Source organism: Trachemys scripta, chromosome 18 (assembly GCF_013100865.1).
Source record: "Trachemys scripta elegans isolate TJP31775 chromosome 18, CAS_Tse_1.0, whole genome shotgun sequence".
Lineage (NCBI taxonomy): Eukaryota > Metazoa > Chordata > Testudines > Emydidae > Trachemys > Trachemys scripta.
Genome location: NC_048315.1, coordinates 6,110,471 through 6,138,388, shown reverse-complemented (window position 1 = coordinate 6,138,388; position 27,918 = coordinate 6,110,471). Strand labels below are relative to the sequence as shown.

At 38.5% G+C, this 27,918-nt stretch overlaps 1 protein-coding gene across 8 annotated transcripts in view; it reads left to right on the top strand.

Moving 5' to 3' along the window:
* Positions 1–27,918, top strand: part of BCAS3 (BCAS3 microtubule associated cell migration factor) — a 488,663-nt gene that overhangs the window by 262,853 nt on the left and 197,892 nt on the right. The window contains exon 24 of one of the 8 annotated variants that reach the window (XM_034752357.1): positions 22,265–22,349. The exons of the other annotated variants lie outside the window; for them this stretch is intronic. Coding sequence (XP_034608248.1) covers positions 22,265–22,305 — 41 coding nt within the window. The 3' untranslated portion in view covers positions 22,306–22,349. Of the gene's footprint in view, positions 1–22,264; positions 22,350–27,918 lie in introns of those variants that run through there. 8 annotated transcript variants of the gene reach the window in all.

The window sequence follows — 27,918 nt, the reverse complement described above, 5'->3', positions numbered from 1 at the left end:
ACCTTTGTGCTTCTAAACTACAGCCACTTGCCTTTTCCTGTTTCATAATACATTCATTGCATTACAGTAGAGGAACTTTTTAACACCTATTGGTAACATTAAATAATCAGATATGCCATTCTGATGGTCATTTTGAAAATAAAGGAAGGGCAAAATATTTTGCTACTTTTACTTTTTAAAGCCTAATTTTTTCTATTCCACGCGTGTGTGTATGTGTACGTATATATGTATATATTCCTGTTGCGAGGATTCAAGGAATGGGCCATACTATAAAGCCTGCATGGGATTCTCTGGGTTATGCAATGTAAGTATTTTCAATTAGGTTATGAAAAATAGAATTCTTGGACTTAATGTTTTCAGTGCGTTGCTGGAAAGCAATTATACGTTAACCATGAGCTGGCATTAGACCTGTGAGTCTTCAATAATTAGCTTAACCTGCATATTTTGGATGCTGAAACATGTAACTGGAGATCCACTGGATTCTCATATGTTCCATGTAATGCTTTATCTCAGATTCATGTATCTTTCATGTTAGGGATAACAAACAGCCCAAAAGGATATGATTTGGCCAAAAAGAGATGGTTGTAGGACAATACAATAGTAAACCGGTGTGTTCTGTCCTGATGCTGGTTTTAAAGCAATTTAGTTTACTTAGAAAAAATATTCCAGTCTTTAGGTGGATTAACTGACATACAGCAGCCTCCTCTGATGTGAAGTCGCTATCGAGAGAGCTGGTTACATGTATTTTCACAAACTTTTGTTCAGGTAAAGATCCCAGTGCAAAGATTTGGCAGACAAAAACATTATGTAGATTTGAGAAACAGTATACTGGTTTTTGACTCTTGGACTTGATATAATCCCATTCCCATGTACTTTGACTGCTTTAAACAGAAATTAATCCCATTTCCTCAGATTACCATGGTGAAATTTCAGAAGACAAGAATTGCCCTCGAAAAAGGAAGTCTTCATTCCACAAAATACAGCTGAAGCAGTGGCAGTCCAAAGTTCCTCATGCTGTCCCAGGAATGTGCCCCAACCCTGATCTTGTGGTACGAGTGATCACAACTTGTTCAGTCTCCATGATGATTCTGTCCTTGTAGCTGAGAATATCAAGAACTGTGGCAAGTACAGCCAATTGTATCGGTAGGTTACAGCTGTCCACTAAGAACTGGGCTGAGACCAGTTCATTTCACTTTAGTCAGTTAGCAGTCATTGGTGGCTTTGTCATTAGCAACTTGGGCTAGATATAAACCAATGGAGTGCAGTTACACATGTCTATATCCTATTACTACTCCCCTGAGTCATGAAGTATCCTATGGAATCATTTATCTATTAACTTAGAAAATGTGTAATCATCATTTGTATGTCTTTTATATCTTAAAATTCAACAAGTAAGAAACAAATACCCAATATCCCTCTGATGAATGTGGCCTTTGATCACCCTTCTCTCCCCTTCTTCAGCACCACAAGCTAACTTTTCAGTTTCCAATGTGACTAGTTTAGATTTTATATCCCACATTTTCTTTTGCCTCTGTGACAGCGTTCTGCTGCAGATTACAGTTGTGCTTAGGCTCCATAAGGGTTATACGGTTACTCATCATTTAGTGTCCACGTATAGCAAAAAGATGGCTGGATAAAATATTCTTATACACTTTTTAAGCAATAGAATCGAAGAGGTCCTTAGAGTCTCAATTTTATTTTATTTCCTCATGCTGTATAAGGAACTTGTAAAAGAACCTGTATTTGAGGAAGGGAAGGAGAGAGCCTTTTGCTACATAACTTTGGGAATACCATGCGTCTGGGCCATGTTCAAATCCTGCCACATGTTTCTCCACGTCATTTCTAAGATCTGAACTTTTCTTTCTGCCCCTTTAGATCAAACTCTTTTCCTGGGCCCCACCCTCATATCCCATCTTGATCACTAGAATAACCTCATCCTCTCTTGCCTCCCTGTCAGTCAAAATGGCCCCTACCCTCATTTGTAGAAACCACAGCTGCTAAGATCATCTTCCTTGATCATCACTCTGACCATGTCACCCCCTCCCCACCACTTTGAATCCCTCCATTGGCTCCCTTGCTCCATCACATCAAATTCAATATCATTGTCCTTGCCTTCAGACCCCTGCATAACTGTGCCTATCCCTGTTTATCTCACTTTGTCTCTTTGTGCATTCCCGTGACACCGCGTTGGCATTTCTCAGATGCTGCTGCTTATGCATTGGTGAGCGCTACTGGAAATAAGTATTAAATAACAATTATAATGAATCAGGAAACAATAATATTTGAAAGGACCTCCAGAAGATTTTCATAGAAATGTACGTTCTGACCATCCATATACATTCCAAGTAAGACATTCAGGTATTTCTGCATCATATTGAAAGTCTCCTTCCTTTTGATGGTGGAGGATCTACAGGTTTTTTTTTTTTTTTTTTTTTTTTTAATAATTAGTTTGATTTCAGTTGTCTACACAACATTTCTGAGCTGCTTGCCAAATGATCCCAGGTGTGGGATTGCAGCAGGTAATTTCCTGCACTATATTTGTACGGATGACTTTCTGTGTTAGAAGATGATATCTCCTCACCTGGCCTCTCAGTGACAGAGAAATCCTTTGTTTATTCATTTAGTAGGCAGATTAACCCTAATGAATATGGCTTCCTGGAAATAGATACACGGGACAATAGCAAAGTGAGGACTGGGGAGAAACGGGGCAAATTCCCTTTTCTTTCTTCACTTTTAAATAATGCCAGCTTTCAAAGCAGAGTGTTTTAAATCAGAAAGGAACGCAAAATATGTCAACCAGAAATTCTTGATTTTTAAACAACATCCTTTTTTTTATGGTTCAAAGAGGTGCTGGACTTCTCTACGACTTTTTTTTTTTTTTTTAAGTTAGCCTGTTGCAGTTTTTATATATTTAGCCTTTTAAATGTTTTCTTTATATTTTCTCCATTTAAATGGAGCACTAGAAAACATTTGACAAAGTGCATAAAAATAGGTTTATGCAGAATACTGGTTAAATACTCACATTTGGGAAAAAATGTGTGTGCGTGTTTTATATACTTACCCTTCATCATGTTCCACTTTTGTTCCATTTTAATTTTAATGAGTTATTAATTCATCATACTATCTGCACCCTGAGTAGCTCGTGCATTGTACTTCCTAACCAATGAAAAGTGTATTATAGTGGCCAGGATATATTATATTTTTACTTTAAAGGTGAGGTATTGCTTTCTTTTTCTGTGGTGGAAATTTTTTTGGAATTGTCCACATGTTAATGGTTATCATTTTTGCTGTAGAGTATCTGTACTATAAGTAAGAAAATGTTTGCCGATATCAAGTACGTTTATGTATCTGATTTTCACAAACATTCTCATGCCTAAGGTTGACACTCGGATAGTCTCAATTATTTTTCAGAAATGACTACAAAAATTGTAGTTGTACACATCTCTCTCACTCTCTCTTTAGTATGACCATGATTGGTTAACGTGTAAAGAGCACTACGATGAAATGGCCTGATTCTGATTTCACTGAAGGCAGTGAAGCAACTCTGGATTTACAATGGTATATTTGAGATGAGAATCTGGCTGGAAAAGTGCTGTGGTTCTGATCCAAAATCTGCTAACGTCAATGGAAAGACTACCATTGACTTTAAAGGGATTTTACTGAAGCCCTATATAAATACTAGGCTGTGTTACGGTATCCTGAGGCTGATTCACTGCTTTGTTACTCCAGTCTTATGCCAGTGTAGCATAGTGATAAAATGAATTACACCAGCTTAAAAGTAGAGTTAATGCAGTGGTGAATGTGGCGAATGTATTGGTGAATGTGCAGTGTTGAATGCAGAGTCTATGTATGTGTATTTTTATGTAATATTATATGCACACATATTGAATTTGAAGTATTTTAACTTTGAGGAAAAAATGTTTTAAGTCATTACCTCAGATGATAATACTAAGGCTGCTAGTCAAACTGTAGTCATCAGTGCAATGCATGTTTTTGCTACATTTAAGAGAGGAACATTTTCTCACATTTTTATGTGAATGGTACTTGAGATACATTATTCCCAAGGCATGGATGTGTAGACACAGATGTGAAAATCTCTTAACTTCCAACCAAACTTTTCCAGATCTTATCACTATAATTTATTCTTTACTCTCTAAAGACTAGAAATATGTCTTCTTTCACATTGGAGGAAAAGGAAAGTTCTCTTCCACCACATGCTAAGTGTTGAAGATAGGATACTGTTGGCTTTAGCATGCTGGCTTTTGTAGTTGCCTATAAAAACTCTAGAGTTTCAGGAGGGAAACGAAAAGACCTTTCCGTGAAGAATAAAAGTTTAAACTGTTTCTTAGTTACATGGCTGAAAATGTACACGTGCATAATAGATAATTTTAAAAGGTTTATATATATACACACACACATACACAGAGAGAGTGCAATAAATTCTAAATGAATTTGTTTGCTTTATATGTAGATTGCTTTGTCCTTCTTAAAACTAATGTTTATGCAACCTTTAACCAAATGGAGAGAGTAGCCAAATATTTTCAAGGGTGAGAACTGGTTTTCTGGCCAGCGTATATAATAACTTAATTCAGTCCAATTGTGTGGTATGGTGTATGGGCATGTGGTGTGGTAACTGACCATGTTGACATTCAGACAATTTGCCAAAGATACTGTATACATTTTTTAGCTCAAAATAGGTATGTGTTGCATTAAAAATCAAGACTAAGATAACTAAACAGTGAAATTCAGTAGTGTTTAAAAACTTTGAAGGGTTCTAGAATAATTGAAATTGAGGAATGTGGTAGATTACTTTTGAAAGCAGTGAGGACTGTCTGGGTTAACTGGATTTTTTTTCCATTTAGTGCAAACCAAAAGGACAACAGTCATTATACGATTTTGTATTTTAAGTATTTTCATAATCCAACATAAATTGGCCCACCCAAGGATTATGTCTGTCTTATAAAGATGTGTTTATATAGTCGCTGGGTGAAAGATTGCAGAAGTTGAACCACTAGTTTTGAAAGTCGAGCCAGACCAGGAAAAATCAGGATACAATTTGGCACTTATGGAGACTAAATGATTTCCTTTTTAGCTGCTGATTTCTACTGGGAAATGTATCCTTGGACTAAAAATTGCATCCGGAAAAATGTTTATGTAGTGTTTTTTCAAATGACTGATTATTCTTCTAACCTTTAACACGCACTGTGTGTAATTTTGCTCCTTATTAACTCTTTCACAGCCAAATGAATTATCTCTTTAGTTAGTTAGTGTAAAATATTTCTTCCACTTTATGCAATATTGTAATTTAGTAACACTGCACACAGTAGACAGAGCAGCAGTTTTATTATGTTATATTTGCAATAAACCTAAGAAATCGAGCTCACCCTTTCTGTCATGTTGTCCCTGGGATTTGAAAACCTTGGTGTGACAGCGAGGTGTGCAGAATGAGCTAAATCCTGCCCTGGTTAGCACAGGGAAATGGAGGGAAAATGTTTCCTAAGATATCCCTGGACAAGGATTTCTGCCAGGCCGAGGAGGATTTCCAAGGGGCATTATCATTATACTGCCAACTACTGGCTAGTGCAGCATTTCTCAAACTTCATTGCACCGCAACCCCCTTCTGACGAGAAAAATTACTGCACAACCCCAGTACTCTGTGTTACTCAGAAGAGTTAGTATTTAAAATAAAACATGCATTACAAGGTCATATGAACAAAAAGTAGCCCCTGAATATTTTAATTCACAAGACAATCTTTATATCCAGTAGTAAAAAATAAAAATATGCACCTAATGGGAGGGATGAGCTTGCATTGATGAACACAAATCCTTGTAGCGGGACTCTGTGTGGCTGTGGTAAAGACGGAGGTCATCTTCAACAGTGAGATGGAACCTGTATTTGTTTTTAGTGTGTCAGCCCCCAGCCCCTGCATCCGCCCGTGGACAGGCGGGCTAGCTGGCTGAGGCTTCCGTCCTCAGCTGTTGCAGCTCCCCGTGGAGCTTCATCCACCAGCCGCCGCAGCTGCCCACAGAGAGGCGGGCTGGCTGGGGCTTCGGCCTCCCTATGCCCGTGGACCTCCGGGCTGGGACTTTCTGCCCTGGTGACCCCATCAAAATGGGGTCACGACCCACACTTTGAGAACCCCGGGCTAGTGCTTGCTGCAGAGTACCACGTATGAGTCAATGAGTTGCAAAATTAGGCCTTCTCACGGGGAAATTGACTGGCATAGCTATAACGGAATAATCTGTTCCATTATAGCAATTCTGGAATATGTCCGTGTGTGGACACTCTTTTCCAGAATAAAAACGATTTTATTCCAGAATAGTTACTTTTCTGTGGAGTACTTATGAGGCAGTTACTTTTATTCTGGAATAGATCATCCGTGTGGGGAGCTCTTCCAGAATAACTATATCTTATTCCACTATTGCAAAGTTGGTCAGTTTCCTTGTGTGGACAAGCCCTTTGGCTGCCTCCCTTGCAGCACCCAAAGTTTCTCAGGGATGTTGTTTGTAGGCATGCATGAAAGCTGCCGAACTCCCCCAGTGCTCTGTTTAGCATTGTGTGATCCTGCTCAGAGGGAGCGTCCTCTCCCCTTCCCCTTTCCAATATACAACAACACATGGTAGGTCGAAGCGTGTATTGTTAGATGTTATTTGAAATGGGACTGGACTGGACTGCATGGTACACTAACACAATGAGAGCACCTAAACCATGCGTTTGTTTAGCTTTAGTAGAGGTGTCTGTCTAATACCCTAGGTGTCCTGTATAGACACACACAAACGTGAGATTAATTGAAGCAGTTTTCACAAAAAGACTCTCCTGACCCACCACAAATGAAGTCCTGAGTGAAATCCTCATTAATGCGAAATAGGATTCGAAGAGAGCTCAGCAAAGTTAATCTCCATATTTGTACCAAATCGTCCTCTTTAGAAGAAGGAGTTTGTGGCCGAATGGAAGGAGAGCATGAAGGTCCACAGGGAAATCAAGTTCTAACCCTACAGATGCTGATGCATCCATTCAAGGACTGCCCCTCTACACTGCTTCTAGGGGCCCTCTCCAGGAGGTAGCGCACACTGTTATTGGATGAGCCCTCTGTGCATTTGACACAGACTGAGGGGACTAGACATTGCAGAATAAAGTCTAACGTTGCCTTGACAGTGTTAAATTTAGCGGAGTTTTCAAGCAGCAATATTGCTGGCTCCCGGCAAGGTGAGAAGGAAAGGAAGTATGCCTTGGAGATAGTGCTCCTTCTCATCCCATATTACAAAGCTTTTGGAGCATTTTGCTCTGCAAACTTGTGTTATGCTACAGTTAAGGGACGATTTGTATCTTTTTGTGCCTATATAAACTGTTGGTACAGTCCCACTTACTTCAAATAAGTAACTTGAACAAGGAGTCGTGATTTCCAGATGGCGGGCTGCCGTTTTTTCCCGTAGTGAGGTAATAACACTTTTAGGAAATTCTCAGAATTTTGGCAGACAGAGATCTCTTAACCATCCATTGATGGACTGGAATTTGACAGATGACAAGAGAACCGTTAGTTTTATTCCTACATTCTAAATAGTTTGACAGATGTGAAGAATCCCCATTACTTCTGAGATCTGAATGTCGGTTTGGTTTTCTTTTTTTTTTTTTTTTTATTTGGAACCCAGCAGAGTCTCCGACGGAAACTGTTGACCCTTCTTTGTGCTGTTTCTTTACAGTCTCGTCAAACATCTGGAAATCAGCATGTCTGTAGTCGTTTCACAACATAATTTTGTATTTACATCATTGTGTTATCTGGTAAAAGTTTTCTTGTTTTCAGCACAAAAAAAAAGAAAAAAGAAAAATCAGCAACTCTAGGCAGTCATAAGGTCAAGTAGTGATGGGTGATGCTGCTTGTACTAAACATATGTTTAGCTCAGAAAAGCTAAGGCAGTTACCAAAAATTTGGTAACCATTATGATACTTCCTAAGTCAGTTCCGGATGTCAGGCCCAAGGTAGAAGGGGGGATGGGGCTGTGTTGAGTTTTCTGCAGCTTTCCACGAAGGGATTTAGTCTGGCAGCTGATTTAGCCAAGGAGCAACTCACGCAAGGCAGCACTAGACAGGAAACGCTTCTGAAAGTGCTGTTTTGATAGAGGATCATGAGATCAGGCAAGAAGCTGTGAACTTTACATGCAGCCAAGGCCAGATAGCATTGGACTAGCCACCTGAGGGCTTAAAAATAAGAAAGGAAATTAAAGGATCATTTAAGGCGAGTGGGACCAGACAACTTTAACGACAATTTTCATCTTTCAGAAAGGAACACTGAAAAATATTGAATTCTTTGAAGTAAAAGATTGCGATTGATGTAGAGAATTTTTTTGTTGCATTCCATCGTCCGATTTAACAGCATCTTTAGTACAGTTCTTGTGCCTAATTCTTATCTATGTTAAACCACCTATTTATAGCACTCAAAAGATTTGACTTACAAGCAGATTGTAATGATCTGCATGGATTGCACATTAAATGTTCCTTTTTAGCCATCTGTAATTGGTTACTGCACTTCTAAGATTATTTTTAAATTCAAACACATAAAATATTAATGAGCATGGTTTCCAAGTTGTTTACTTTTATTTTGATTAATATAAAGTAGTAAGTGACTTTGTGTTTCTTCCTTTATTTCCCTCTGCCCACTGAAAATGTGATGTGTGCTCTTTGGTGCTAACCTAGAATCCTTGAAAAGCTCACTATTAACTAGCAGTGGGGGTTATGTCTGTTTCCTTCCACCCCATTTGGCCATCAGCACTCAATCTTCCCTCCAGTCAGAAGGCCCCTACATTGCAGGACTGCAGTAAGTGCCACTTCCTAAGCAGTCTGGCAAGGGGCACTGAAGAACATAATATTAGTCATGCCCTTCTTGGACCCTGGAGAGGTCCACTTGATAATGTGCCAGAGGCCACTCTCGTACCAGAATCTCTAGCCAAGCAGTGCAGTGCATTCCTGCTAAACTCCTGGGCCACTGATTCTTTTTGTTTAGAAGTTTGGATACAAACAGTATATTTGTAGTCAGTCACATATATACAAAATTTAACAGAGAAATGGCTGTGAGCATCAAGGGCAACTAGGTAGTGACATATAGAAGCACTCACAAGTGTCCTGCTTTGCTTTTCTAATTCTAGTTGAATCTGGACTATAGTTTGCGTAGTCCTTTATTTCTAGAAGCAGTGTAGCTTAATAGCATTTTTCTATGTTTGTTCTTACACCGAGTGAGAGTATATTATGGCTGTTTTCCGTCAGTGTTGGAGTCCAAGCTCTGAGGATAGACTGGAAAATTTGGACTTTCTTAATCTTTGCAAATAAGAATGGCGAAGAAGTTTCTTCTTTTAGCCTTTGAGGCCACTTTTTCCCACATATCCACCTTACCTACACAGGTCATGTTTCATGGAGATGAGCCTTAGCAAGGAAAAAATATGTGAATGGTTGTGGATGTGGCCTTGGAAAAGTTTGCTCCAGGATTTTTGTTTTAGAACTATTGGATATGAGGATGCTTAGTATGCTAATTTGCATGCCAATACTTAATGTGGTTTTACAGTCCACAGTTATTTCATAGCAGTGCTGGTGTCCAAACTATTTGGGAACTAGCGGAAAGGTTTTGGGTGTGCATTTGTGTGCTTTTTCTGCAATGTGCTTGGCAAGCGTTGAAGGAGACTTGGGAATTTGTACAATTTTAAGATACAAAGACTACTGAAATGTTAATTATTTCTGCAGTCGGAACATGGAGCAGTGTTAATAAAGGCAGCAGATGAAGAAATAGAATAATAGGAACAGGAGGGCCAACATGGATATTTGCCTTTTAAGGTGGCAATCGTTTTCAAATATGCTTCAATTTTTATGAATACCCTTATTTAAAAATACCATTTTTCTTGAAGACATTTCATTTCAATAAGTAGGGGAAAGAGATGTCATGTAATTGTTGGATAGTTTCTTAAACCTACTTCTCTGTCTTCATCCTTATGGCTCCACCCCACCCCAATCATCGTTTTGTAATTTTGCAGCGTTACAGCACTAAACTGCTGTCTGTGTGCTTTCTAGGCAGGAAGTAGGAAGTGAAATTCCCCATTTAAGCTCATAATTCTGATAAAGTGTAAACTGAGTTAACAGAACCAGGCTCAAGGGTGATAGTGTGTTTGCATTTAATAATAAAGTACTCTTGATACAGTGATAACAATTTGTGTGTGAGGAGCTTTTAAATAATTTCTGAGAATGTAAGTCCTGTTAGCCCAGAAGGGTAGTGATGGTTCACTGACTTATTATTCTTATGTAGGCCATTCTTCCTTGAGGCCACTACGTCTTCAGCTTTCTCCAAGCCTTTAGTGGTCTGCACTTTGCTGTTATTCTTTCCCTGAGAGTGCTGATTAGTGACTTGTGGTGTGGATGCTGATTTATCACAGCCGAGAGTTTCCCCTTGGGGGCTGAGCAGAAACACTCATGAAGGAGCCTTGATTAAAAAGAGTGGTAATGAAGACAAATGTTTCAGAGGGAGTCGAGAGCAAACCAGGCCTTGGCATTCCCACTGCTCCTCTGAGCTTTTGGAGAGGAGGTAACGGTGGCCAAAGGAAATATTTCCCCCTTGTTGTTTATTTCTCATGGCACTGGAAAAAATTTTCTTTTCCTCCTGGGTGTTCTAACTCTCACTTGTTAACTGCTTTTCATGCAGGGTTGCAATTAACCCTTGGCAGATATTTACCATGTTCCCTTTATATTCACTCTGTACATAAAGAAGTTTTTATGTTTTGACCTGTTAACCATTTTAAGATTCTTTAAACTTGACAGTTTCATCTAATTTCTCACATCATTAAATCGTTCTTTGTTTTCCAACAGCCCATTCACACCACACTCGGTGTTTGATATCTTTAAGCATCTTTTTTGTCCACTGCTTTTGTTAATAGAAGGAAAAAGAGTTACAAATAAAAATTCATATTTGCAACTTAGTTTTAAATCACAGTTAGGTGAGAAGGTTGCTATCAGATGTTGGACATGTAACTCAAGAAAGATTTTGAAAAACTCATTTCTTACGCAGGTAGATTCTAGAAAATCTGAGATATATATTTTTACTAAATCATGTTCTTAAAGCAAAGATATCTAATGAAAATAATGATGTCAGCCTACTGCAATTGTTCAAATACTGTTGTTTCATTTTTAAAGACTAGCATAGGCTGCTCTTATGGTGTGAACCAAAAGCAAGTAAAGCATATGGCAAGACGCCCCTTGACATCAATGGACTTTGGATCAGGCCCTTAGAAATTAGACAGACCTAATTAGGATCCATTTTGAATCTCCACAGTTACTTTCTACTCTGATTTTTGGTCATATGGGGAAACTCTTTTGGTGTGGAGAAGGTATGTATACACTGTGGTAATAGATACATTTATCAACAAAGGAACTTGTGGCAATGAGCTATCTCATAGGGCCTGATATGTGTTGAGCCTTTTACTCTGTGCTTTTTCACTGGATGTGAAGCACAGGTGCAAGTATCTTGTGCAACTTTTGGACGTCCTTACTGCTATGAAGATATTGAAAGCTGAGAAAGTAGCATCATTGACTTATGAGTGTTTGTCTTTTGGAAGAGGGTGAAGGTGGTTGAAAAAAACACAGAACAGCAACAAAGGGAGGGACGAACTTAATCTTGGATCTGTGAGCACCTTGCAAAAGAGCCAAAACCAAAAAGAAAGGTGCTATTGGCAAACCACGACTGTGATCTTCGACCTCAAACCAGTAAATCTGATTTAAAAAAAAAACAACACAAGAGATGGGAGCATTAGTGAATGTGGGAAGCATTTATAAGTAATCCATGCAGCTTTACTAGAAATCTTATTTTCCCCTCAGGAAAGGAGTGGTGAGCTGAATGCTTCCCAGGCAGTTAGAGGCACATATAAAATCAACCTATTCTAATCAACATCAAAGGTTAAAGATCAGAGGATTTGATAACGCCTTTTGCACTCGGTGCCCCTACTTGAAGATGTTAAAGCTGTTAGAAGGGCATGGTTAGAGCACTCTTGTGTCGTAACTGCTGTTGAGTGCAAGGTCTCTCTAGGAGAGGTCAAAAGTTGTTACAATTCCTCTGGCATAAGATGAAGAGGATTTAGGACTCTAGATTTATTGCAGAAGTTTAGAATATTACTTAGGGGTAATACCAAAAGAAGAGAATGCCGCTTCAAGTTGGGCAGGAGGACTGATTTTGCTGCTGAATATAGGAAAAAAATTTTACCACCCTGGCTGAGAAACTGACCTTTGGGGGACCCATTGAAGTTACTGAGAGTTTCGCCACTGGCTTGAGTGGAAGCAGGAACAGGCTCTTTTATGTGATTCAATACAGAAAATGGGCTTTTTAGGATTTTGTGGATCTCTTGATTATTCTTTGAATACACAGTAACTTATGGCGGGGGGTGGGTGAGGGGGGACGACGACCATGTGAAGAAATATTTCCAGTAAATTGTAGATTGCAGAAATGCATATGACAACGTACCCCAGAGTATATGCTGCGGACTATGGCCTCAGTCTTCAAAGAACTAACTTTACTCAGACGAGTATTCCCATTTTAGTCAATGGGACTACTCATGTGTAACATAAAGCACATGCGTAAGTGACTGGGGTCTGTGGTTGCTTTGACTGTTAACAAACTATCTGTAGTCTTTATCAATTATATATCTATTTACTTGGGGATGAACTTTTCCATATTGAGTGGGTGTGGGCTAGAGGAGTTCATGTTTTCTCTACTGCTATTTCTGTTACTGATAAAACTAGCAGTGAATGTGAAGGATGTGGCCACATGACTGAAAGTGGAGGCATCGTTTCCCTCAATGAGCATGTTATGAATAACCATGGCAGAGATGACTGCCAATATTCTGCAAAGGATAGACTGAGCAGAAATACAACTTGGACAATGAAATAATGATACTTCGCAGTTCGCTTTGACTAAGGATCTCAAAGCACTTTTCAAATTGTACTGAACCTTATTACTGTGAGTAAATGTTATTTAATCCATTTTACAGCTGGAGGAACTGAGGAAGAGACAAAGTCACTTGTGTTAGATGTGGGTTTTAGTGACTTGCTTTAACCAATACACCGTGCTACCTCCTAGAAGTGCACTCTGTCCCTCTGAAGTAGTGTAACGAAGAAACAAAGCACCTCAAGAGAATGGGGAAAAAATTTCTCTCCTAGTGACAGACCTGGACATGATGAAGCAGATGGGTCCCCAGAGGTTATTTTGAGGATGTTTGTAAAGCTTTGGATTATGTCATCCCGGTCTATATTTCTACTTTAATTCTTCCATAAAGTTTTTGCCAGTCAAGATTCAACTGAAGCTGCTGTATCAGAACATCTGTGGCTTTTATTAAATTAGCTTTGTACTTCTAAGGAAACAAAATATAAAAATGTGGCAGTGTTTTAAATGTAAGATTTAAAAATAAAACAAAAATTAGGATACTGTGAAACCAAATAATCAAGGTAAAATGTTCTGTGTGATGGCGAAACTAAGGCTTGGTCTACACTACCCCCCCCAATTCGAACTAAGGTACGCAACTTCAGCTACGTGAATAACGTAGCTGAAGTCGAAGTACCTTAGTTCGAACTTACCTTGGTCCACACGCGGCAGGCAGGCTCCCCCGTCGACTCCGCGGTACTCCTCTCGCCGAGCTGGAGTACCGCAGTCGACGGCAAGCACTTCCGGGTTCGACTTATCGCGTCCAGACTAGACGCGATAAGTCGAACCCAGAACTTCGATTTCCAGCCGTCGAACTAGCTGGTAAGTGTAGCCAAGGCCTTAATGAAAAATAGCGTAAGTGAGTGTGCAACCTGCAACAAATATAAGATGCTATGTAAGTGCAAGGGGTAACATTTTCTAAAGCACGCAGTCCTGTTTTCAAAAGAGACTTAGGCGCTTAAGCCCAGATTTTTAAAAGTAATTAGGTGTCACTCTGCTCAGCATTGCAAGGCCTGAGCAACGTCGGAGCTCGTTTTATTTTCAAAAGTGATTTAGGCATTTAGGAGTCCCATGGGACTTAACCCCTGAGTGCCTAAGTCACCTTTGAAAATTCAGCTTAGGCTCCTAAGTCAGTTAGGCCTTGCAATGCTGTGTGGAGCGATGCCTGAAAATACCTGTAAAAATCTGGGCCTTATGCACACGTGAATATATGTCACAAGTATTTCATTTTTTGTTTTCAACAAAGCAGGTATTTAGAAAGTGAATGCATCAGATTATGCTATTTTTTAATATTAATAAAAGTTTCTTTTTAGCAGTAATGTAAAATTATAAATTAAATTTAAGTCACAATTGAAGTAGAATATGTAAAAATTTAACCACTGACATATCTCAAATTGGGATGTGAAGTTAGTTGTTTATGGAAACCAGCAATGGTCAAGTACCAAGGTGGATAAATCTAATCAATAATGGAGGTGTGGAACATTCAAAATTCACAGCAACTGGTAGGCATTGTATAGCTCCATTCTTTGTCTATGAGCTGTTGTGCTGTTCAGAATTTGGGAAATTTTGTTTTTTGAATCTGCGTAAATTGTGGGTGTTGGAGAGCTAGTTTGAGGCTGGCATGCTGCACTAGTCAGATTGCATCACTGTCAGCCACCCACTAATTATCAGGAAATTTATAGCTGCATTAGGTAAATGTCACTTCACTGCAGTGGCCTGGAATAAGAGCGTTTTCTGCTCTGAGTTAGCACCATCGGCACGTCTCAGTGAGAGTCTATCCAAGCAAGCTAAGGGCTTTATTTATGCACAAGCATATTAGTGTTTTAAGAGAGGGTTACTGAAAGATGATGTATTCCTTTCTTTAACCATAATATATCTCCACCAGAAATTCGTTTTTGCTTATTCATTACATAGGATGTCAATTTAAAGTTTTTAAAAATATGGTTTGTTAATTTCAACGTGGTTGCTTCTGCACTCAAATAGCATAATATTGTACTTGAATGTAATCTGCAATAACTCTACAAAAATACATGCAGAATGACGATTGTTCAGTTTTATATTCTTTTTGGAAAGAATATTTGGGACAATATTTTTCACGCCTCTGATGGAATGTCCTCAAAAATTTGGGATTAAATAGCATCTCCTGGATTACATTGTCACAATTATTAGAATTATCTTTCTGGGCTACTCAGTATTGATGTGCTTGTGACTGTGGTTTTGGCAAATTCATAGTTACCATTATTATTTAATCATGTATGGAGAAGGACCATCTTGTCTATTCTGAACGGAAAAGCCTCTCAATTGAAATAAGACCAGGAGTCTTGCATAAACCCCTCAATAACAAGGTCAAGAAAATTACAAGTTAAAGATAAAACTTCTTCATTAAATTCAATGAGAGTTAGAGTGCCTACCCTCTGATAGACTTTTTTGAAAATCCCATCCTAAATCCATTGTGATTCAGAATTATGCCAGTGTACCTAAGAGAAGAATATGGAACTGTGAAGCCGGGATAAATGTCATTATGAACAGTGATGCTGATGCATAGCAGCCATTTTGTAAATATTAGTATCTCAACTCAATAGTATTATAGCACATACTGAAAAAGAGCAGACTGCTAAAGAGATTTTGATCACATTATAGACCAACCAGCCGTCATATTTGTGTTTTTAAATATTAAGTAATTTTAGTGTCTTTTTTGCATTTTTGTAACTTAAAATTGACCATACACTTGAAAATTTGTTTTTAAAAATGCCTTGTTCTTGAGCTGAGCCTGGAATGAATTTGTACAGTTGAATTATAAATCACTTACTGGAGAAGTCTATAAGGAGGATCTTCAGACTTGTAATTGTAGTGCTTGCAACATATACTAAGTAATGTTTCAAAAATGGGATTCATAGTATATCTCCTTCTGTGCCATTTTTGCTTGTACAGAAGCTCTCTGAGGGAAGAGGACTCTTACACTACCTCTGGGATGTTTCATTTGTGGCTACTTCATTTGTGATAATTGACAAAATCTGGAAGGGGCAGACTCTCTCAGGCTCAACTGCAGGGCTCAGACTTTTAAGACAAAATCAATGTGCCAAAACACACCTACCCCTCAGAGCAGGAGCCTGGGGGGTGCTGAGGCCTGGCCCATGGTCTAGCAGGCACACTCTCATGGGAACCCTGGTGACAGGTTCACAATGATGTGGATGAGGCAAGGCGTGGATACTGGATTCAGTGGGCTTTTCCTCCAGGGAGATGACCTAAAATGTTGGCTTAGGCCAACTGGATCATTCAGTAAATGGTTCTTTTTGAGGAAAGTAATAGCAGACTACACCCACACGACACTCAATGCAAATTTAATATCATTTTTGCAAAGGACAGTTTCTGCCTCTAGGTCTAATTTAAGATTAGCTTTGGGTTTCTGTCCTTCATTCCACCTCAGATGCAAAGAATCCCAACAGAAAACCTGTCTCCTAATTCCCAGGAACACTTGAAGGACTCACTAAAATTCTGGTGCTGAATTCAAGTCTCCACAAGCCCTTTATCGGTATCTGCAGAAGAGGAAGAGGGTTCTCTCTCAATATGTTCAGCTGAAAGATATGAATTATTTTCATATCGTCGGTCTTAATGTTTAATTACCTCCCCTTTTTGAAGGGCATGATCTTACTTGGGAATTTTGCCTTTGACTTCAATGGAGAAGGATCAAACTCTAAAAATGCTACATAAACAAAAACAATCTGTGAACAGTGATTTCCCTGCCACCCCTTACACTCTTGTGATCCACTTTATTATTGAAAAGGCCGTGTCTTATTGGTGGATGATTTACAATGCTCTGTTTTTGCTGCCTCTCTGGTTAGGTCTGCCCAGATCTGTTCATTCTAAAGTGAACTCTGCAAAGGCACCATTTGTAAGAAATTATTCATTTCTTCAGAAGGTCACATGTCCCTTAAGGATATCATTGACAAGAAGGTTGATGGGGATGTGAGTTATCACTGCAAGACTGTGTTTATCTGTTTGTATCCTGTAGCACAGTTGATCAGTCATATTGTTGAGGCTTTACTGTACTCACTGCCTTCCCACAGAGCTGTGTCTAAAAGGAAAAGGGAAGAAACCAGATCTGAGTCTACTTGCTGATTCCCTTCTTTGCTTTTCTCCTACCAGTTTCCTCAAGATTTTGGCTTAGTACCTAGACAGTATTTTGTAGTGGCTAGGAGAGCCCTCTCTCATTACAGGTCTGATCCAAATCCCATTGAAGCCAATGGGAGTCTTGCTATTGACTCAGTGGGCTTTGAATCAGCCCCTAAAATGAAGGCTTTCCCGCTGGATAACATTTTCATTATTTCTCATTAAAAAGACAATATTTAGGGTAAAGATGTGGAACAAGCCCTGAAGTCAGCATCTGATTCTACCTCACAGGCTTGAGGAGCTTAATGTAGCTTCAGAAAAGATTGCTAGATAAAGAGAGGGCAGTATGGGGGCGAGGAATGGCTCCACTATGTCCTGCGCTGGTTCCAAATCTACCTTTCTGCCTTTGATAATAACAATCCTAGAATTGTAGGACTGGAAAGACCTCGAGAGGTCATCTAGTCCGGTCCCCTGCACCCATCAGTTTAGTATTTTGGTGCCGTTTGGGTATTTCTAGGTCTACACAATATAAATTGCTAGGCCCCCACAGAATCTTGCCTAGTTTGATTGTTTAGATCCCCAGGCTTCTGCAATGTACAAACTAGCCAAGGAAAGTTTTTGACTAGAATGCAGCTGGCTTCTTTCCATCAGCTGCGGTTGATGTTCTTTTCCAATCATGTTTCCAGAGGTTTTTCCCTAGCCTGCAAGAAGATAAAAGACTGATAGAGGAGCATGTAAGAGAGGAATGTGTGTGCATATGAGGTACATGGATAGGGTATATGGTCCTTCAAGTACCTTATCTGTATATCCTACCAGACTCTTCCCTTTGGTCTTACCTCAGCACTTTTCATATCCCATAGGATTATAGGAATCCCCATACTGGATCAGACCTGTGGGGTATCCATTTGAGTATTTTGTCTCCAATGGTGGCCAGTACCAAGTGCTGTGGAGGAAAGTGCAAGAAACCCGTTGGTGTAGAACTATGGATTAATCTGTTCTTGGGGGAAATTTATTCCTAGGGTTCTACTCTGAAGAACAGGACTTATATCCCTTATAATTTTGTATCCTTCCTAAATTCTTGTTATTCCTGTAAGTGTCTAATCCTTTTTTAATAAATCCTGCTAAACTTTTGGACTCTGTAAGGCTGCTGGCCTCTCTGCTCAGCCCACGAAGGACTCTCTGCCATTCCCAGAGTCTTTTAGGTCCTTCCTTCAGGCAAATTTTTATTCTTTGAACATAAAGCATAGACAGAACAAAGCAGCACTTTTACCCAGCATGGGCTACAGCTTCCAGAGCCTTTCCTCCTTGTCTCTCTCAATGCTGAAAGGAGGATGCTCCCTTCCCTGCAGTCCATCTCCTCCTGCAGCTCCCCCTCAACTGAGCCACTTGCTGACTTTTATAGTCACTCCTTTCCCAGTTGGGTCTGACTATGGAATAGGGCTGGGTGGCCCCAGGCCCTCTGGCTCTTAAAGGGGCAGACCGACCATTCTATTACAGCCTCCATAACATTTCATGACAATGAGTTCCACTGATTAATCATGTGTTGTTTAATCAAAGTATTTCTTGATTAGCTATAAATACATTACCTCTTAATTTCTTTGACTGTTCCCTTCTAGTATTTTGTGTTTCTTTTGTAAAATATTGATTAATTTAGGTGACTTGTTGACAAAGTAACTTTATTTCCTGGACCACCTAGGAATTTTCTTGGTGAAGTGAGGGCGATACAAAACACAGGCTCTCCATGATGTAAATAGTCATGTCCCTACTAATAGTGACAGCAGAAAGATTATTCTCCCTGAGTCTAATTGTTACCTGTGCAGGCCTTTCATCCGAGCTTTATAGAATTCTATCCATTGGGCATCCATGTGCAAACCTTATGTAAACCTAGATCATTCTCTGCCTAAAAGTTAAAACATGCCTGATATAGTGAACAGATCAGATGATTTTCTTCAACGGATTTCATACTAGACAATATGTATATAGTGTTCCTGGCAAATGTAAGTCTCCTGGGAAACAGGTACATACAAGACAGGTATTGTGGGAAGGAGATAGTGCTTCATATTCAGAGAGAGGGAGGCGCACAGTTTGGCTCCATGCAGTTTGCGATCTCAATGACTAATTAATGTTTTGTGAGCTGTTTCTGGAAAAGTGACTTATTGCAAAGGCAAATCTCAGTACAGCTTTTGCTTGACTTTGGAATGCAAAAATGTATTGCATATGTCCTTATAACAATCAGTGAAGAGCTTCTCATCTGTGATTGTAAATTAATAAACAGCCAGACTGTTCTTGCATAAAACTTTTATACTAGTGCTTTTCTATAAGAAATGACCTTATATAATTACGTACATTTCAGTAGTATAAATTTATAATCTATATAAATATAATGCAGCGTTTGGAGAGTGCATGATTTAAAATACTATTATGTTCTAATTTGGAAGTGTTCTGACAAATACTGACTGAGCAAAAAGCACTTTTTCCTCTAAATTTAATCTGATCGGTCACTTTGAAGATGTATTATCCATTCATGGCAAACAGAAGACAGACTGAAAGTGAGAGAATACTGGATAAAATAGCTCTTTTCATACAAAATAAATGCCCTTTTTTTCTTAGCAATTGACTGCTAACTTTTAAGATGTTTCATGTAAAATTGCCCATAGTTAAGCATAGTGCTTGAAAAGTATCCCACTAGAAAGTCCCCAGATTTTGTGTAATGTGGAACACCTTTTATTTATGGTCACTTCTTAGTGGGCCTTGGTAGATTAGAGTAGAAGTATTTTTTTTAATGTAGCTCCAAGTATCCTGTGTATGCAAGCAGGACAGCTATTATGCACTCAGGAGTAGTTTGCACACATCCTTCAACATTAGAAGCTGGTTTACTGGGTAGAGGGAGGGAGCATTGCTGAGAAATTGAGCTTATTCCCTGTTGTTGCTTTAAATGTGCCATGGGATCATTAGCTTCCACCAGGACACCCATTAGAGACGGTTGGAAAAAGTATCTCTGTTTGGGTAGGATCGTTAAGGTTGTCACCTCCAACAGTTCAGCATCCTGCTAGACTGTGTCAGCATTGAGTATAAGTTCAAGTTCCAGTATGGACCTTAAGTATTCAGCCTTATTGGAAGTGTGTTACCAACCTAAGCAGTACACTCCTAGCACTTAAATATGGTTTAAATTATATAGACCAGTGAGCCAGTTTGAAATAAGGGAGCAGATGTTTCAACAACTTCCAAAACCTTCTTATTTAAAACAAAAAAGGTGTTGGTGCTGGAATAGCTCTCTTTCAACAAACCAATATATTAAATGCAAATAACTAATGTTAACGCAACCTTGTTGCTGTGAGGTACAGACAAATAAAATGAAATAAGTAAATCAAAGTGTGACAATAGGATAGAGAAAGGTAGATTTTGCCTGTGTCGTTTTCTTACATATTGGGTTGTTCTTCACCTTGTTTGAGCTGTCATTTTTGTTAGGTTTCAGAGTGGTAGCTGTGTTAGTCTGTATCAGCAAAAACAACGAGACGTCCTTTTTGTTAGTGTTCTTTATTCTCTTTTAGACTTCTCAGTTGCAAGAAAGCATTCTCGTTAAATTCAGTCTTCCCGTCTAGGTGAGAACTCATGTATGTTCCATAATTGTTAGTTATTTCACATTATAGCTTTACCAGTGCTGAAACTGGGGGGAAAGTTGGCTGCCAATATGGCTGCAAGATTTGGCTGATTTATCTAATTTCTCTTGCAAGTAACTTAACGTTGACATTGTTCATGAACTCAAAGCCTTGCTTGCGTTGTTATTGCTAGTAGAAAACATAGCTAGGATGTAGTTAGTAATTGGACCCAGCTGTACTGAAGACTGCTCAGCCAGACTGTTATTCTAGCCTACACTAGTAGGTTTTTTAATACCAGTTTGACCTTACTTTGAAACATTCTCAAAATACCATACTTTAATATCAATTTATACACTTTGGTATTAAGACAGGGCAAAGTCATTGGGGGGAAAAATAATGAAACACTTTCTGCCCATAAATATAGTGATGTTTTAAAAATGTATGTATGTATTTGAGGAACAAGTTGTACAAGCGGTCTTTCCAATAGCAATATTATCATGTGCATTTATTTAGGAACATGATAATCAAACATCAGGAAAATACCATATCTGTCATCTTTGACTGTACTAGTTAAACTTCTCAGTAGCATTTGTCTGCACTTGAAGCAAAGGAAGACATTATATTAGTGTTTTGGTACATATGCTGTACAGATTTGTGACCAATGGATTTTAGTAAAATACCAGAGACAAAGTTTAGTAACTACAGTACATATTAATCTTAAGGATTTTTTAATGTGTTGCAAATTTTTTGGTATGTTTGTTTGACAGGACTATCCCACATCAGTTACATACCCCAGAAATGCATGCCTGCTCTTTCAAAAATGTTTGATTTAATCTATATTACTGTAGATTTGGTTCCAAAACACGTGCTGTGCACTGTCCCCATCTGCATTACACTTTTCCTAAAGGTGGAACTGCTAACAGTGACACACATGGTACCTATGAAGAGATGATATGTGTTACCCTAACTGATAGAAAACTCTCAAGACCAACTAAACCCAAAGAAAGTGCTTATATAAAATGAAATGTGTTGTGAAGGCAGCACACATTTTTCCCCAGCAAATGCAAAAGCATTTCTCATACATGGAATAATGCCCTTCCCCAATGAAACTTCATTTTCTAGTTCACTTTCAGGATCTTTTCAATGTGCCTGGTCAGTTATTCTTCATGACATAATAACATAATCAGTGAAAGATTTAAATTTTACTACAGTCTCTCAACAGCGTAAAATACAGTAACAATGTTTTTTTCTAGTGGGTCTTATCTTACATGCTTAGATTTAAATTTATTTCAATTAACCCTTTGCCTTCTTTAACCACTTTTTCTCCAAATAGTATTAATATGTCTTAAGAGCTGCTGAAAAAGTGAAAGGGTGAGTGTTATTTTTTGCCTCCCATTAAAGTACTGCTTGATCAAATGTGCCTGTAATATAGGATTAATTAAAATAACATTGCCATTATTTTAGAAGTGTAGTTCCTGTAAAAATGAAGTTTTAATCAGACTGATGGTAGCAAACTGTTTTAAACCTGTTTGGCTTTGGGCTGTGTGGCTTAAAATATAAAAGCGAGAAATTAAAAATGGTTTAGTGTTTTTCTTTCTGTTCTCTTATCAGAAATGTTCATTCAGACTATAACAACTGTTAGAACAAGATAACAACTTCAGGCCAGCTGTCAAATGTTTACCATTATCAAAACTCTCCCTAGGGTAAGATGCGACTTTGGCTCGCCTCACCGGCAGTAATTTAATTTTTCCTTCATTCTAACTCGGAAATGGCAGCATTTTTCAAAGCTTCCTCCCACTGATGGCTGAAATTTTCCTTGTGAAATGATTTCCACCAGTCTTGAATCTTTCTTGCTTCTGCCGTCTTCACCTTTACTGATGGTTCTGCAACTCATCACCAGCTATGCAAACTGACAGTTCACATCCTGGGGCAGCAGCAGGGTCTGGCCTGCAGAAAGGAGCAGCCTGACCAAATTTACGCTCACAAGATCTCTTAATTCACAAAAGCATTTGCTCTAGTTCCTGTTCTCTGCTGCAGGGGCTGTTTGGGGGGGCTAGCAGGAGAATGTTCTGAGGAGAAGAGAGGCACTCTTCACACTCTACTGAGTACACAGTCTTTTGAGATGAAAAACAGACGGAAAGAGACATTTCCAGCCATCTTGCTGATCTATGCAGGGGTTCACTGAACTGTGCAACGTAGCACCAGACCCTTGTATCATGTAATGTGCAAAAAAAAAAAAAAAAAAAATTTTTTTAGGGGGAGAGATTTTCCTTTTGTTGACAAGCACATAAAAATTAGAAGTGGAATTGGGTAAAACAAAACATGAAATGTAAATACTGTGTCCATCAGTTATTTCCTACTTTGACGTCCAGAGGAGAGTTCTGCTTAGTTTGAAAATCCTGACTAATGAGAATGGTCAGAATACGTTTTTGCATTTGATCTGAACGGCACGTATGGAATGAATTTTTTTCTCCCTCACAAATTGGAACACATGCATGGCTTGTGGAAATGCCAAATGCTTTTCCTTGCTGTATTGCAGGACAGACCTGAAACTTCTGTTATGTTCTTTCCACGGACAAATATTTTTGTTACTTTCCCCTCTCAGCTGCTCCCTCCCACCACGGGCAGTTTGCAGACTCTGGAAGTGATGCACTATTGCAACCATTAGCACAGCCGTGGTGTACTGGCTCAGTAGCAAAAGGTCACTCAAACACCTTCTTGGTGTTCTTTGGCTCTCTGTTGGAAGTTGCTGCTAAGAATAACCCATTTTACATTACTATGATTACTTTGGGGGGTAAATGTACAGTAACACCAGATGAGAAATTTTTCTTGGGGGAGAAAAGCATTCCATGAAATTTGATTGCAGGCCTATAGTGTTTACTTTGGTACTTTCTTATCCTTGTTGATTCAGTTGTTTTAAGGGCAGCTGTAAAATTTAGTAAGTTGAAGTATGTTGTGTTCAAAAGCTTAAACCTAAGGGAACTTGGGAAGCTTTAATCAACATATATTTTGCTCTTTAGAACTGTTCGTTTATTCTAATTGGAGAGATTTTTAGATGGTTTTGTGCAAAGAGTAGTCTTTGTATTCTTTAAAAAAATGGTAAAAGTTTAAAATGAAAATAGATTTTTAAGGGCATCTTTAGTTCTTAGCATTAATTTTATATGCATTTTTTGTTCTGAGCCTTCAGACATTTTGAGAAACATATGAGAGATTTGCAAACAGGGGCAAGGAGGGGTCAAATGTATCAAATGCTTGGATTCCAGCTAATGTAGGATTTCAGGAAGAGCAAAGCACAGCACACATGTTTTAGGAATGTAAATTAAAATAAAACTTGGGGTTTTGCATAGGTTTTTTCAGAGGTGCATAAAGTGGGAGTAACTCTGCTAGATATTTGTCTTCTTAACAAAATATAAAAATAAACATTAATCTTATCAGCCTGCATTTTTGTTCGGGATGAAAGTGTTTGAAGAAAAATCATAAAGGAATCCATAGTAGCTCAAGGAGGTTAAACTCAACAGTTGTTTCCTTTGAAGTGTATGGCCATGAGGTTAATTGCCAAAACTGCTTGTGGAAAAGGTGGTAACAATTTAACAAGACTGTACAACTGCAGCAACTCAGATGAATATCAGGTGTTTGCAGATGTTTTTTGCCTAACAGGAAAAGGGAAAAAACAGAATGAGGAACAAGGGACGGAGCAGGGAGAATAAAAGCCCAACTAAACAGCCAATAATTCTTTGTTTGCTTAGCCAATCATCCTGTAATTGGCTGGGAGGTTAATAGGAGCCTATTGATTGGTCAGAAGGACTGCTTACTGCTGCTATTTTTACAGTATGCTACTAGACAGAAGATTGCAATTATTAGAGCTTTTGCTCTATTCTTCAGGCTCATTTCAGGCCTGATTTATTTATCATAGTAAGATTGCTGTGAGCAGTTTAAATTTCCAGTGTTGCTTCTTGTATCTTTGCTGTTTACAGTTAATTTTGAATATCTCAGAATTTGCTTCTCATCTGTTAAAAAATTGAGGCATTTATAGTTTATTGAAACTGGCATAATTTAGAAATACTTCTTTTAAAAAAGGAGACAAAGTCTTTAAACCAGGCGAATGGAAATGGACCCACATGAGCATTGATTTGACATCACAACCCATGTCCTGCCCCTTCAAGAACCCACTTAAAATAATGGACTATCATCAATGGAAGACCAAAGACCTTAACTTCCTTTATATCCAGTTAGGAGATTTACATACTTTTGGTGTCAGATTGTAGGTGATAAAAATTACTTTAACATCTTTGATCTCTCTAGCCATACCCCCTCCAACTTTGAATGATCTCACCAAAGTACTGAGTCAGACAGTGAATACGGTCTATCAACAGTATTTCCCCTATGTTGCCTTACAGACATATCCATAACAACTCCTAGTACCTGGACAACATGGTTTTCCACTTCAGGCCAAATCATTCCTCATACAGGAAGGATTCTTCCACAAAAGTCCAATCAACATGGACTAACAATGCATATCTGCTGCTGTAAGGTCTCCATACCACAGACTTGATGTATTCCTTTTTATGTATTCAGTCAGTTCAGCCAAACTTTTAAATTCATTTGAAAATCCAAGTTATCGAGATATTTCATGCTTCCAGTCATACAGGAATTACCCTGTATGACTCTAAGAGCCACTTCCCTCACAGTATTTCCTCAGTTGTTGTTCTGGGTGTAATGAGAAATTGCAGAAGCTGAAAATAATAGAACAAAATTAATGAAAAAGAAATTAAAAGAATTAATTAAAAGAAAATTCAGTTCCCTTTATTTTATGCAAATCTGTTCACCAATCACTAATTCATACCTACTTAGATTTCTTACAACGAAATATCCTAAATGAAATGCAAACATTTGCTAACAACAATTCAAATATATATAACAAACAACCTTTATTACTGCCACTTTTTAACCTTTCTATTGTAATGTGTTTGCCTACCCAATTGTAATACCCAGACAGCAGCATGAATCCTAAATTTATTGTATGGTGTAATTTTTCACATCAAATTCTGCCCTTTTCTAACTCATTTTATCACGTATTCAAAGTACAATTTCAACAGAAGGGTCCCATCCTTTCATAGCAGACAAAATTTATTTTCCTATGGGAGCACCGTTGCATATATAGCTGGATATCATTCATAGCAGGTAGGAAATTTTGTCTTCTAATCTATGTGGTTAATTCAGATGATCACATCTTCCTTGATCTGTTTAAGCTTGATGAATTTGGCTCATCACAGAATCATCTGAAAAATGACATTCTGAAGTAGCCTATTTGACCCATCATTTGCCTTTTCTGAAGAGACAACTCATTAAACCATAAAGAAAAGCCTTTAAGAGCGATGTTTTGCAACTCCAAGAAGTAATTGTAGCTAAAGAGCATATCCTTTAGTATTTAGAAAAATCTCTAGGTTCATCCTTTGCTATGGGTTCTCACGGAGCAAAAGATTTAGTGTTATCTGTAAAACATCTGAAAAGTTTCCACAGACTTTCCTATCCTAAGCCACTTATATTTTTGAGCAGATTGTTGCACTTACACCCTGCATAAGTGACTGTTTGTTTGCAGATTGCAACCCCTTTCCTCTGTGTGCTATGTGTTTCACTTTATGGGTACCCCATATCCCTGAATTTTATTATATGTGTACTGTATTCAGTACTGTAAAACCACAATAAATCACAGTTCTGAATTATCTGGTCATGTAAGCTCACAGTTCATAAGCGTATTGTAGCAGCCTTGAAGTACCCACTATACTGTGTATATAAAAAATTTAAATTCTGAAAAGCAATATACACATAGTCAAAAATAGCTTGGCCAACAGTGTCTCCAGCAGCATCCACTGGGCCAGTATAGCTCCATGCTGCCCCTTATAGTGAGCTTCTGTACGGTGCTACAGTTTAGCCATTAGTGACTGGCCCAAGCAAGAGTGTTACAGAGCCAAAGATAGAACCTATGTTTCCTGACTCCCATTTCTGGGGTTTTAACCTTTGGAGCATGTTTCTTCCATGTAATGGAGAATATTTAGTAAAAGACACAGGGAAAGATCTGCTTTCAACCTGCGTCTATTTTAACTTTACCACAAAATGCAATATTTTGATGATCTGCATATGCAAATCCCACAGTTTTTGTCACTAGACAAGAGGAAACTCTAGCTCTCGGTAGGCATTTATTTTCTGAACTGGCGACAGACATGCAAGAGAGAATGTTCAAATGACTTCAGCTCTCTTTCTGCCTTCATTATGTCAGGCTAGCAGATCACATATGGCATTATGGAAATCAGTAAATGAAAACCATATTGATCAGCATTGAGAACAAATGTAAAAAAGCTGGACTTAAGGAGAAGAGGTGGAGAAGTATGCTCTGCTGTTCAACCTGATAGGCCCTTGTTAAGGCCTTTAATCATTTATTAATGTAACCCCCCTCCTTCCCTTTCCACTCAAATTACCTCAGCCATAGAGCATCCTGCTCCATTTATCTTTTAATGTTTCCTTTATTTAATTTATTTTTAAGCTATACATTATACTTTTATTACAAAATCACGTTTTTCCTTTTCTAGAGGAAAATATCGAGCAATCAAATTTGATATAAATTTTCCAGCAAGCTTGCGTGAGCATTAGAAAGAAGAACAACGGGTGAGTTTTACTTTTCCTCAGATAGCAGGCTTGGTGGGCAACATAGCTGAAAATGAATATGTATATATATTTATAGCACCTCCTCCCACTTCACACTGCTGTAATTAAGATTGTGTCAGCATTTCCATCATAAACCCTTGTTTACAGAGTTTATAATTCAGCTGTTAGAAATTGCTCCAGGCTGGATTTGGCATGTAAGGGTTCAACTTCACAGCTAGAGATTGGATTCCACCCCTATTCAGCTATTTCTCTAAAACATAAAGATGAAAAAGAAGCGAGTGGTGTCAGGTGGGGAAGTGAGTCCAACTTAAACATATTTGGCCAGGTCCTTGCTCAGCCTTGAGTCTGCAAAACCTATTATGTTGAGCACCACACATCCATCTGAGTACGTGGTATTCAGCAGGCCAAAAGATTGCAAGATCTGAACCCTCTTTTTCAGTCATTCCCATTAAAATCAATAAAGTTTGTTTGAGTAACAAGTAAAAATTGAGCTCTATATTGTCCCCCAGTTTTTAGTCAGAGTTTCTCTTTGATATAAATAGGGAGTTCTCTGTAAAAACTAGGGGCACTTTGTACCCCAGATTAAGGACTTCACGATCTGA